Source organism: Heloderma suspectum, chromosome 5 (assembly GCF_057233095.1).
Source record: "Heloderma suspectum isolate Gila_16-S chromosome 5, 16-S_ref, whole genome shotgun sequence".
In the NCBI taxonomy this organism is placed as follows: Eukaryota; Metazoa; Chordata; class Lepidosauria; order Squamata; family Helodermatidae; genus Heloderma; species Heloderma suspectum.
The window spans coordinates 215,254,370-215,267,421 of NC_139462.1; the positions used below are offsets into that span (position 1 = coordinate 215,254,370).

Genomic DNA, 13,052 nt, shown 5'->3' on the forward strand with positions numbered 1-13,052 from the left:
CCTCCTGCCTCATCATTTTAAGGGACGGGACAGACTGTCAAACCTGGAGCTAAAAAGGAGAGGAACCACACCGTCTCCCCTGGTATTTCCTTCAGCTTTGCACTTACTGGTTGCCATTGCAAGCCTCCCCCTTCTGTTTCTAGCTTGGAGCTGATGGGGGAGTTGTATGTGCATAGGCTTGCTTCTGCGTGTGGCAGATGCTCCAAACACAGTGCACCCACCCAGTGCAGAGGAAGAGCAAGCCTCTGCCCCAGCCCAGCTCCGAACTGTTGGGCATGTGGGCTTATTTTCTGCCCACCCTCCCCAGCTCCAAGCTTCAGAGACATAGCATGAGATCAGGGCTGCTCCTTAGAGTAGGGGTGTCCTGTGACAGCAGTTTTTTTGTTGGCTAGTAAGGCCAACAACTTGTTGATTCTGGTTTCTCCACATGTGGTTCACCACCACTCAATCAGCGGAGAGGATTACTGCCCGACACTTTCTCTAATGAAATTGGGCGAGCCAGATATTTTCAATGCAAGCTCCTCTTTTGTCCTCATTCAGCATTTCAGTTCTCTCCTAAAGCAACTCCTTTGCCAGCTGGCGTCATTCCAGTGTGCAAGTTAACGAAGAGAGAAACTTCCAGGAACACCCCTATTAGGCAGCCTTATTTGATTGCTGTATTAATATGCATGCTCTGGACTATTGAGCAGTCACGAGAGGAAAGCAGTGCTGCCTCTGTGTTGATAATGTGCTGATTCTGATTTGGAGGAGTCCATCAATTCAGTTTTAAGTACTTTATTTTCAAAATAAATAGAATATAGACCTGGTTTGCACAATCAACTAACCCATGGTTTGTTAAGCATGGGTTGTTTGTGGGGGCATGGAAGTGGATGAACGTGCTGCCTCCCTCCCACTTGCCCAATTCCACTTTGCTAAACAACCCAGGAACCCAGATTCCTGGGTTTCTGTGACATGCAAATCCAGAACTCTGAGTTATTGAAGGGGACACAATCCATGGTTTTAACCCATGGTTTATTCTTGGGTTAAAACTCGGGGTTCTTTCTCCCTCAACAACCCAGAGTTCTGGGTTTGCACATCATGGAAGCAACCCAAGAATGGGGTGTTCCTGGGTTGTTTAGCGAAGTGGAAACAAAGCAGAAGTGGGTGAGCAGGCAGGAGGCAGTGTGCTTGCCTGCTCAATCCCGCATGCTCCAAAATAACAAAAAAAAAAAGTGGGTTGCTTAATCGTGTGAACTGGATCACAATATGCAGTATCCAATGGTGACCATTCTGAAGTAGCCAGACCCATCGATTCTACTGCACAAGCGGGTCCACCACTAGCCCAAACAAATGGAAACGCTCGTTTCTGGAATGGGGCAGGTCCGCAGAGGTTGCATAAGGGAGCTCCGCCGACTTGTCCATTCCAGAAACTGGCATTTCTGTTCATTTCAGGGCTTCCCACCCGAAGCAGTAAATCTTGGTTGCGCAAACAGTGGGCCCCACTTGCGCAGTGGAAATGGTGGGACTGTCTGCTTGCAGAGCAGAAATGACGGTGGGCCCCACTTGTGTATGGTCAGCACTGGATATTGCCCCAGGTTTAACCTGAACCTTTTCTGAAATTCGAGCCCTGTCAGCTGCCCTTTTCCCTTTCCAAGACTTATCTGGCAGTGAGGAGGGCTCTCAGTGGAACCTCCTTTAGCTCCTAATGCATGTGTGGCACTGTCTAGGAATGCTAGGAACCACGGGGAAAAGTATTTCCTATGGGTTCTGGCTACTGTGTATACCAAGACCCATGGGAACTATATTTTACCATGGCTTCTGGGGGCCCTGGACAGTACCATGTATTTGTGATCAGCATTAGGGTCTTACGGACACCCCACATAGAGCCATCTCCATCACCACTGCTACCAAATAACCTTAGGTAGGAAAAGCAAAAAGGAAGCAGCAGAAAAGACTCCTCAGTAATGTCAGCCCATTATGAACTGCCCCAGATCCTGAGAGTATTTGGGTCCAAGTCATAATGGCTTGAGGGGAGGCAATCCCTTGGCTCACCCTTCTGACCTCCACTTTCCATTCTCAGTTTTGGGTCCATCATTAATTTTGATTTTTTTTTCCCTTGTGAAAAATGCTTATACATGTGATATTTACATCACTGACTTAGTTTGAGAGTTTAAGAACTAATAATACCTTGATTTGTGAATAAACAGAATATTTATTTATTTATTTACTAATATGTCTCTGCCTTTTTCCCAATACAGGGGACAATAGCAAACTCTCTAACGTGTGTTCAGCTACATAAACGAGCTGAGAAGATCGCAGTTATGTTGATGGAAAGGGGACACTTACAAGATGGTGACCATGTTGCTTTGGTCTACCCACCAGGTAAAAACATAAGTATGTTTTTGGTGGTGACTCAAGAGACTGTAAATCTTTGGCTAGGTGATAGAACTGCAGAACTTAGTAGGAATGATATTGGTTGAAAGGCTATAACCGTATGCAGTTAGTTTATAGGATTTAACTTAGTCATGAACAACTTTCTCACTAAATGGGGAATACTAGCAGCTCAGATCAGGAAGTTAGTTCAAACACTCATGCAAAGTCCAAAAACGCGAACTCTTTTTTTGCCGATATTTGTTCTCAAAAACACGTGCGTGTGCATTCATTACAGAACAGGGAAAATGCCTTGATTAGTATAACCACCCCCTACCACATGAGTCAGTATACCAGTTCAAATGGGCCTAAATAGAAAAGAGATGGTAAGTAAAGATGAAGACTGGGGAAATTAGTGTTTACCAAATAAGGAAGAGAAGGTGGCTTTATGGAAATGGCATTAGCAGGGGATTGGAACTTGGAAGGCTACACAACCAAGAAGCTCTATGGTGGGCTTCAGAGGTGGAAGTGGATAGATTTAGGAGAAAAGGAAAGGAGGTAGAGCAGCAGGGACTATACTTACCTGAGTTCAGAGGAAAGGGAACCTTGTGAAGTTTGCCTCCTGGTTGGTTGCCAAAAATTCCGACTACTATCAGGGTTCTCAGATTAGTTCCAGATTACAACAGTGGACCAATAGCCTCAAGCCGCTTATGCACTATTAAATACCAAGTTATTAGAGATAGCTGGGTAGCGGATAGATCCAAATAGAGGTAGGAATGCCTTGGGATTGGACCATTTTCCCACCCTGGCTTTTGACTGGCCAATTCAAGGTATCCTTGTCAGTTAGTCAACTGGGCAACATGCAGGCCTTTGCATGTTTTCCTCAGACTTCTTTATTTTAGTCAAGGAGAAGCACTCATATTCTGTGGCTCCCAGTGGAGGCTGGTGGCTCGAATGTCAGTGGGGCGGTGAATCTGTTCCAGGTTTATAGAACCATAGAATAGTAGGGTTGGAAGGGGTCTATAAGACCATCGAGACCAACCCCTGCTCAATGCAGGAATCCAAATCAAAGCATCCTGGACAGATGGCTGTCCAGCCTCATCTTGAATGCCTCCAGTGTGGGAGAGCCCACTACCTCCCTAGGTAATTGGTTCCATTGTCGTATTGCTCTAACAGTCAGGAATTTTCTCCTGATGTTCAGCCAGAATCTGGCTTCCTGTAACTTGAGTCCATTCTTCTGTGTCTTGCATTCTGGGATGATCGAGAAGAGATCCTGGCCACCCCTCTCTGTGACAGCCTTTCAAGTACTTGAAGAGTGCTATCGTATCTCCCCTCAGTCTTCTCTTCTCAAGGCTAAACATGCCCAGTTCTTTCAGTCTCTCTTCATAGGGCTTTGTTTCAGTCAGAACCAGTCAGAACTCTAAAGGAGCTATGCAAAGCCCTTGGTTCTGACTGAAACCTGGAGCGGATTCACCGCCCCACTGTCATTGGAGCCACCAGCCTCCACTGATGGCTCTTTTGCCTCTGCATTCCTGGCAGCTCCCAGAACAAAATGGATTCCAGAGCCAAAGTGCCAGGGTAATGACAGTTAGGTCTATCACTGCATCTGGAGCTCTCTGTAACAGTTCAGTGGTGCTTACTTCCAGATAAGTGGGTATAGAATGGCAGCCTAAAAACATCTTGTTAAGGTGCTAGTAATGACTATTACAAAATAGGTACTCAAGGGCACACTTTCATGAGGTATTTCAAAGTATTTCATTACTCTTTTTATCTTAGCCATTGACCCTCTTAACTTTCAGCATGTATATGTTTTGTTTTTAAAGTCTGTTGAAATTCTAGGATCCTGGAACGTTAAATCACTGAAGTAAAAGAACTGTGTGTTGCAGCATATTCTACCTGTATACAACCTTCAGTGTGTTTGCTTATAAATCAATAGCAATTTGATTTTTTAAAAATCTTGGACATCATTTTTATTTATATAAATTATTTCTGTGCTGCTCTTCAGTACAAAACTCTCAGGGTAGAGTACATTAAATTGGGGGAGAAAACCCAATGGAGACATAAAATTCAATATAATACCATGTAAAAAATGCAGAACACTCAAAACAGATGGATACAATTCAACAAAATGGGAAAACCCAGCTTATGCTATATGCTAAAATGCCTGGGCAGCACAAAAAGGTATTTGCATGATGCCAAAGTGACCTCAAAGCTAGCTCCAGGTGAGCTTCCCAGGGGAGAGCATTCCATATATGGGGTGCCATGACTAAGAAGGCCCTGTGCCAGGTCACCATCCACCTAACTTCAGATACCAGGGGAACTCAACAGATTATCTGAAAATAGGTCAAGACTCTCACGAGCAATTTAGCCATATCTAAATTATTTCAACATATTATTTATGCTATTGACACTTTTGTAAATGGTTTTCACTTTGTGTTTTTCCTCCGTCCAACTAAAACATCTTCTTTTGTTCTTGTTCTTCTTCATGCAGGGATAGATCTGATTGCTGCATTTTACGGGTGCTTATACGCAGGCTGCGTGCCAATAACCGTTCGGCCTCCGCATCCACAGAACATTGCAACAACGTTGCCTACAGTGAAGATGATTGTGGAGGTCAGCTGACTGACAGAAATTATTCTTTAAAACAACAGCAACCAAGCAGGGATCCAGTGAACTTCAGGCATGGCCAAATCTTGGGCATGTCTGATGGGCTTGTCCGCTTCCCCCACCCCCTTGGAACTGAAGGCCACCACACATATTGCATCCTGCTTTTGAAACGCCTTTTAGGTTCAGTTGCCATTTGCTGTGTGGTATTGGCCCTGGGGCGTAGCAAGGACGGGGCAGCTTCTCCTCAGCGATCACAAACCCAGAGCCAGTGTGGTGTAGTGGTGCAGAATGTCAGGACTGTAAGCCACGTCTGGCCCTCCTGGGGGCCATATCCAACACTTTGTGGCTCCCCATATGGCCATGCCCCTGACCACTGGTCATTGGGTGGTTTCCTGGCCATTGTGCAGTTCCCCCACCCCTTCTAAAAGGTTAAATGGCCTGTCCTAAACCTCAGAGCTTTAGGCTAAAATATACTGGTATTTTGGCCCTGCCCATTTTTCCTTTGTCCCCGCCCACCACTGGACTGCAGCCCCCGAGAATAGGGGGAAGCACCTCCAAGGACCCCCATGAAGTTCTGCAGTCCCTGCCCCCTTCAAAAAATGTTTTTAGTAGAAACCTTGGAAAATTTTAGGGTAGTCTTCTTTCTCTAACCTCACTATTTCTGTCACCCACCTCTTTAGCTCACTGTATCTTCCCTCTTAGCCTCTAGCCTTGCTCTTTCTCTACCCCCTTGCCTTCCTGTTTTCCCCTCCCTCCCAGCCTCTAGCTTTGCTCTTTACCTTGCTTTTTTTTCCCCACTCCTAAAAAAATTATTTTAGGCCACCTTTAAGGGTGTTTTTCTGCCAAGTCATTCAAGGCATCTTGCAACTGAAAATATTAAAATGAACAAATAAAAAAGCTGGGATTCTCCTTTTTTTAAGGAGGCCCTGCCTACTCCAACTGAGTTCTCTCAGGGTGTTCTCTCACAGGTTTGTTGTGCAGATAGCATGTGGAGGAAGAACCTTGTACTCTTCCTCGAGCTCTTTGGAGGAGACTTGAGCTTCTTGGAGGACGGGTGGAATAAGCATGTAATAAATAAATTAAAGTTGCTGTAGACATGTGGAATCTGTTGCATGGTTCTTTTAGATATGGACATAATACAGATTAGTATAATAAAAAAATACCAACATCTGGAAAAAATGTATATACTATCTCTTAACCTGCACGGGTTTTTCATTTTGAGTGTGTGACTATTCTTCCTATGTAATTGAATAAACATTTTGAAACAAGCAAATAGTGAACTTTACCTAGATTTGTTGATGTTCAGTTGTTAAGTCGTGTCCGACTCTTCATAACCCCATGGACCATAGCACGCCAGGCCTTCCTGTCCTCCGCTCTCTCCCAGAGCGTGCTCAAGTTCATATTCATTGCATCGGTGATGCTATCTAGCCATCTCATCCTCTGCCGTCCCCTTCTCCTTTTGCCTTCAGTCTTTCCCAGCATCGGGGTCTTTTCCAGGGAGTTTTCTCTTCGCATTATGTGGCCAAAATATTTCAGCTTCAGCTTCAGTATCTGTCCTTCCAATGAGCACTCAGGGCTGATTTCCTTTAGGATGGACTGATTTGACCTCCTTGCAGTCCAGGGGACTCGTAAGAGTCTTCTCCAGCACCACAGTTCGAAGGCATCAGTTTTTCGGCACTCAGCCTTCCTTATAGTCCAGCTCTCACAGCCATACATTACGACTGGGAAAATCATAGCTTTGATTAGACGGACCTTTGTCGGCAAGGTGATGTCTCTGCTTCTTACTATGCTGTCTAGGTTTGCCATAGCTTTCCTCCCAAGGAGCAAGCGTCTTTTAATGTCATGGCTACAGTCACCGTCTGCGGTGATCTTGGAGCCCAAGAAAATAAAATCTTGTCACTGCTTCCATTTCTTCCCCTTCTGTATGCCAGGAAGTGATGGGGCCAGATGCCATGACCTTAGTTTTTTTTAAGTTGAGTTTGAAATCAGCTTTTGCACTCTCCTCTTTTACCCTCAACAAGAGGCTCTTTAGATCCTCTTCGCTTTCTGCCATTAGGGTGGTATCATCTGCGTATCTGAGGTTGTTGATAATTCTCCCGGCAATCTTAATTCCGAGCTGTGATTCGTCCAACCTGGCGTTTCTCATGATATACTCTGCATATAAGTTAAATAAGCAGGGCGACAATATGCAGCCTTGTCATACTCCTTTCCCAATTTGGAACCACTCGGTTGTTCCATGTCCGGTTCTTACTGTTGCTTCTTGACCCTCGTACAGGTTTCTCAGGAGACAAGTAAGGTGGTCTGGTACTCCCATCTCTTTAAGAATTTGCCAGAGTTTGTTGTGATCCACACAATCAAAGGCTTTAGCATAGTCAGTGAAGCAGAAATAGATGTTTTTCTGGAATTCTCTTGCTTTCTCCATGATGCAGCGAATGTTGGCGATTTGATCTCTAGTTCCTCTGCCTCTTCGGAACCCAGCTTGTACTTCCGGTAGTTCTCGGTTCACATGCTGCTGAAGCCTAGCTTGTAGGATTTTGAGCATCACCTTGCTGGCATGTGAAATGAGCACAATTGTACGGTAGTTTGAACACTCTTTGGCGTTGCCCTTCTTTGGAATTGGAATGTAAACTGACGTTTTCCAGTCTTGTGGCCACTGTTGAGTGTTCCAAATTTGTTGGCATATTGAGTGCAGCACTTTAACAGCATCATCTTTAAGGATCTTAAATAACTCAGCTGGAAGACTGTCATCTCCGCTAGCTTTGTTGTTACTAATGCTTCCTAAGGCCCACTTGACTTCACTCTCGAGGATGTCCGGCTCAAGTTCAGTGAGCTATGGCTATGAGGGACATTCAGATCTTTCCTGTATAGTTCTTCTGTGTATTCTTTCCACCTCTTCTGAATCTCATCTGCTTCTGTTAGGTCCCTGCCTTCTTTGTCCTTTATCATGCCCGTCTTTGCACAAAACGTTCCCTTGAGATCTCCAATTTTCTTGAAGAGATCTCTAGTCTTTCCCATTCTGTTGTTTTCCTCAATTTCTTTGCATTGTTCATTTAAGAAGGCCTTCTTGTCTCTCCTTGCTATTCTCTGAAACTCTGCATTCAGTTGGATATATCTTCCCCTTTCTCCCTTGCTTTTCGCTTCCCTTCTTTCCTCAGCTACTTGTAAAGCCACTTTGCTTTCTTGCATTTCTTTTTCTTGTTTTGTTGCTGCCTCCTGAACAATGTTGCAGACCTCCGTCCATAGTTCCTCAGGCACTCTGTCTATCAGGTCTAATCCCTGAAATCTATTCCTCACCTCCACTGTATGTTCATAAGGGATATGATTTAGGTCATACCTGAATGGTTTAGTGGTTTTCCCTACGTTCTTCCATTTAAGCTGAAATTTTGTAACAAGAACCTCATGATCTGAGCCACAGTCAGCTCCAGGTCTTGTTTTGACTGACTGTATAGAGCTTCTCCATCTTTGGCTGCAAAGGACATAATCAATCTGATTTCGATATTGACCAGCTGGTGATGTCCATGTGTAAAGTCGCCTCTTGTGCTGTTGGAAAAGAAAAGAGTGTTTGCTATGATCAGCGTGTTCTCTTGGCAAAACTCTATTAGCCTTTGTCCTGCTTCATTTTGTACACCAAGGCCATGCTTGCCTGTTATCCCGGTGATTTCTTGACTTCCTACAATCCCCTATGATGAAAAGGACATCTTTTTTTGGTGTTAGTTCTAGAAGGTGTTGTAGGTCTTCATAGCACTGATCAACCTCCGCTTCTTCAGCCTCAGTGGCTGGGGCATAGACTTGAATTACTGTGATGTTGAATGGTTTGCCTTGGATTCATACTGAGATCATTCTTTCGTTTTTGAGATTGTACCCCAGTACTGCTTTCCCCACCCTTTTATTGACTGTGAGTGCTACTCCATTTCTTCTAAGGGATTCTTGCCCACAGTAGTAGATATAATGGTCACCTGAATTAAATTCGCCCATGCTTGTCCATTTTAGTTCACTGATTCCCAAGAGGTCGATGTTCAATCTTGCCATCTCATGTTTGACCACCTCCAGCTTACCTTGATTCATTGATCTGACATTCCAGGTTCCTAAACAATATTGTTCTTTACAGCATTGGGTTTTCTTTTCACCACCAGACACATCCACAGCTGAGTGTCCTTTCGGGTTTGGCCCAGCCGCTTCACTCTTTCTGGCACTACTTGGAAATTCCCTCTGCTCTTCCCCAGTAGTATATTGGACACCTTCCGACCTGAGGGGCTCATCTTCGAGCGTCATCTCTTTTAGCCTTGTGATACATTCCATGGTGTTTTCTTGGCAAGAATGCTGGAGTGGGTTGCCATTTCCTTCTCCAGTGGACCACATTTTGTCAGAACTCTCTGCCATGACCTGTCCGTCTTGGGTGGCCCTGCACAGCATAGCTTATGGCTTCACTGAGTTACGCAAGCCCCTTCGCCACAACAAGTGTAATGGGGGGGGGTTGGAAAAAACATTGTTACGTTAGGCAATTTTGATCTTATTCCTCTTTTTTCTCCCTTTGCTGAAACTCCCAGGTGAGTCGCTCTGCCTGTTTAATGACGACACAATTAATATGTAAATTGTTACGGTCACGAGAAGCAGCAGCAGCAGTGGATGTCAGAACATGGCCCCCTATATTAGACACAGGTATTTTCTTTCCTCTGTTCCTCTTGTTTGGAAGTGTTACTGCGTCTTGTAGACGCTGCAGGAATCATGCCTTCCTTTTTCTCCCCAGATGATTTGCCAAAGAAGCGGCCTCCTCAGATCTACAAACCTTCTAACCCCGACATGCTGGCTTATCTCGATTTCAGTGTATCCACAACTGGAATGCTAGCTGGGGTGAAGGTAGGAATTCCACACCCAAACAGAACGTTGCCACATAAAACGTGGTGCGTCACTGGGGCAGAGTGCATGGGTAGAATAGTAGAATGTGTGAGCCAGTGGAGGCTGGTGGCTCTGATGTCTGTGGGGAATCTACTCCGGGTTTCAGTCAGAACTCTAAAGGAGCTCTCCAAGGTCACTGGCCCACTGACATCAGAGCTACCAGCCTTCACTGGTGTGAGCAGATGCCGAAGAGGATGGGATTGCTGCGCTTGTAGCCATGACACTTTTCCCTGTGTTGAAAACCAAAAACTCTGGACCAAGGCAACACAACATTTTATTTGCATCTGAGGATACAATACAATACATGCATGCCTTCCTGGCATGAAAGGGAATGTGGATTTCCTCACAGCGTTGGAACAAGCTAGACATGATGGGGCAATCAAGTGCGTATGTATGTACATGTAGTCGTGTGTCTTCCCCTTTTATACATAACACTAAAAAAAATTCCTAACGAGGCAGGCTATAATAAATCTGTAGAATTGGGGTGTGGGGGGAGAGGTCTATTTCATTTTACATGGAATTGGGGTGGGGAGGGGGCGGTGGTAGAAATGCTGACCTTCTTCAGGCCTGCCTTACGTTGCCATCCTGTGTAGCTGGGAGTGCTTGTCTCCCAGCACAGCTTCCAAGACCAGAGGGGAGCCAAGCTCAGGAGAAAATTGCTTGAAGCAACAGAGCACAGTGAGGTAAAATGGGTCTCCCCTCGTCTGCATGCTCCATTTCATGCTAAAAATAGAACACCTCATCTCATCTCCAATTTATATACGACTGGGGCAGACATGTGAATGAAGTCTGTCTGTCTGCCCCATTGCAGCTACTTTAGCTTTTGGGACAGCTCTTCTTGTAGAGAATATAAGACCCAATCCCAAGGTTGTGGTTTCAATCTGCATTTATTCCCATTCAGATTATTACGTTATTCCTTATTTTATTGAATCCTTTGTATTCTTATAACATTCCCATTATAATGAGTCATGCCTGTAGCCTAGTCTTTCCCTGCCTTGGGTCCTCAGATGCTGTTGGATCATAACTCCCATGATCCTCACCCAGCATGGCCAGTGGCTGGGGATGATGGGGTTTGTAGTCCAACAACATCTGGGGGCCTGGTGGAGAAAAGCCGCTGTAGCTCCTCTAGTCCTGTGGTGTCTATTCCTATTGGTGGGGTCACCCTGAGGGCTTGGATGGAGGGGCTCTCCCTGGTTTGCTCCCTCGCATCCTTGAAATGGACAGGCTGGGGATTGAACCTGGGACTGTTTCCATGCAAAACATGTAGTCTTAACACTGAGCTATGACTGTCCCTTCTGGCATTCTCCCCCCTTCCTCAGCCTGCCTGCTTCACTGCTTCATTTAACTTCCAATGATTCCTGATGATAACCTAGAAATCAAAGGCAATGATGAGTCATTCTCTCTAACTCTTTGTTTTCGTTGTGTGGTTGGCTGAGTACACTCACTGGAACACGTATTAATTTTCATTATGTATAAATGATTCTCTGTGTGTATTTGCAGGGGGAATATAAAGGGGATGCTTATTTTTATCCATCCTCTTACTGACTTAAGGCCTGGCAGTGGTTCAAAAACAAGCCTACAGAACAGTATAGTTCATCATCTTAATTACCACCCTGTTATCTTTTTCCAGATGTCTCACGCAGCCACTAGTGCCTTCTGTCGTTCTATTAAGCTGCAGTGTGAGCTTTATCCTTCTAGAGAAGTTGCTATCTGTCTGGACCCTTACTGTGGACTTGGGTTTGTCCTTTGGTGCCTCTGTAGGTAAGCTTTCCTCTCTTGGAACTACCAAGCATCGCAAAACAAAGATGTTGATGCTAAGTGGGGTGAGTGTGTGCGTGCGTGAGTGAGAGCGAGAGAACATCCACCAAGCCCCAGATGATGTGATCAACAGGTGCATCAGAGAGAAGAGAGTGGATTAATACTACTAGAAGTAAACTTGACGATAGACATAACTTGGATCATATAGTTTGCACTAAATGTAGAGGATAAACCAAAATAAAGCCATAGTCTCTCTCTTTAATATGAGCAAGTGTTGCAATGTGGAGTGCTCCTGTTCAGGATTCCACTCAGCCCTTTCCCAGGACGCTCCATTTCATCTCGCCAACCCACATCGCCAGATTAATCTTGTTTTCCCTGCAACTGTCAGTAAGCATTCTGTGGCTACTGAGCACGCTCAGTTCTCACTGGGCTACTTTGGGAGATGCGTTCCCCAAATAGATTTTTCTCCTAAAGATTTTTAGGGTAGTATCCAATGTTAGTCCTATTTAGAGTAGACCCATTAAAATGAATGGGACTTAATTTAGTCATGACTAACAGAAGTCCCATTCTTTTCAGTGGGTCTACTTGAAGTAGGACTAACATTGGATAGTACCACTTTGTGCACTTCTGTAAATTCGAGGGTTACCTCAAGCCCACCGGTAGCACCCTGTTATGCTTTTTAAAAACGTTTTGGCTGTGGAAGGATCCATACTCAGAGAATGAACTCAATATTAGTATATAGGATTACTAGAAACAGGGGGCCCTGGGCTTGTTTAGGCAACACTTTGCCCACAGGATTGTAGCAAGGTGAGATATGGAGTGGGCCTAGATGTCACGTGTCTTGCCCTTCTCCTGGTTCCTTTTACTACAAGGAGAGGGTATCTAGTAAATGAGGGAGATTTATTTGAACATTAGATAGAAGGAATCCACTAGAAATGATCACTCAGTACCTTGTTCTCATTGTGTGGGAGTGGGGCAGGGGGCATGTGTGACCCTACAACCCACTCCCCATCTCATCTGGTTATTATCCCAGGGAAATAAACTGCCTTTTAAATGGCTGAATTCAAGGGCATTGAGTTGTTGGCTTGTGCTGTTTCAAAACTTCCATGAAATAAGGAGAAACTATTTCTTAGAATTTTCTAAAAAGTTTGATCATCACAGTTGAGGACTTGGCTGCTATACTTTTTAAAATAGCTGCTCTACTCATTTTTCCACAAATGACCATACTGCATTAACAGAGGAAAAGGAGAATATTTGGACAGATTATTGGATACTTCAGCAGTGGTTTTAAAAAATACATCTTCATGGAAAGAAATGTCCCTGAGAGATTTTGGATCTTAAAATCTGACTTTGAAATTGAAGTCATTTTACCTCCTTACAAATGTCAACCAGTTGTTACTGACGTGGCGTTTTTGCAGTTTAGTAAAAATATCGCTAAGATT

The 13,052-nt window shown here is 44.6% G+C and overlaps 1 protein-coding gene across 3 annotated transcripts in view; it reads left to right on the plus strand.

Moving 5' to 3' along the window:
- The window catches only part of DIP2C (DIP2 acetate--CoA ligase C (putative)), a 421,153-nt gene that overhangs the window by 366,772 nt on the left and 41,329 nt on the right, over nt 1-13,052 (plus strand). For all 3 annotated transcript variants that reach the window (XM_084859248.1, XM_084859249.1, XM_084859250.1), the window contains 5 exons: nt 2,238-2,361; nt 4,841-4,962; nt 9,504-9,615; nt 9,704-9,813; nt 11,483-11,613. In XM_084859248.1, coding sequence (XP_084715374.1) covers nt 2,238-2,361; nt 4,841-4,962; nt 9,504-9,615; nt 9,704-9,813; nt 11,483-11,613 — 599 coding nt within the window. The remainder of the gene's footprint in view (nt 1-2,237; nt 2,362-4,840; nt 4,963-9,503; nt 9,616-9,703; nt 9,814-11,482; nt 11,614-13,052) is intronic.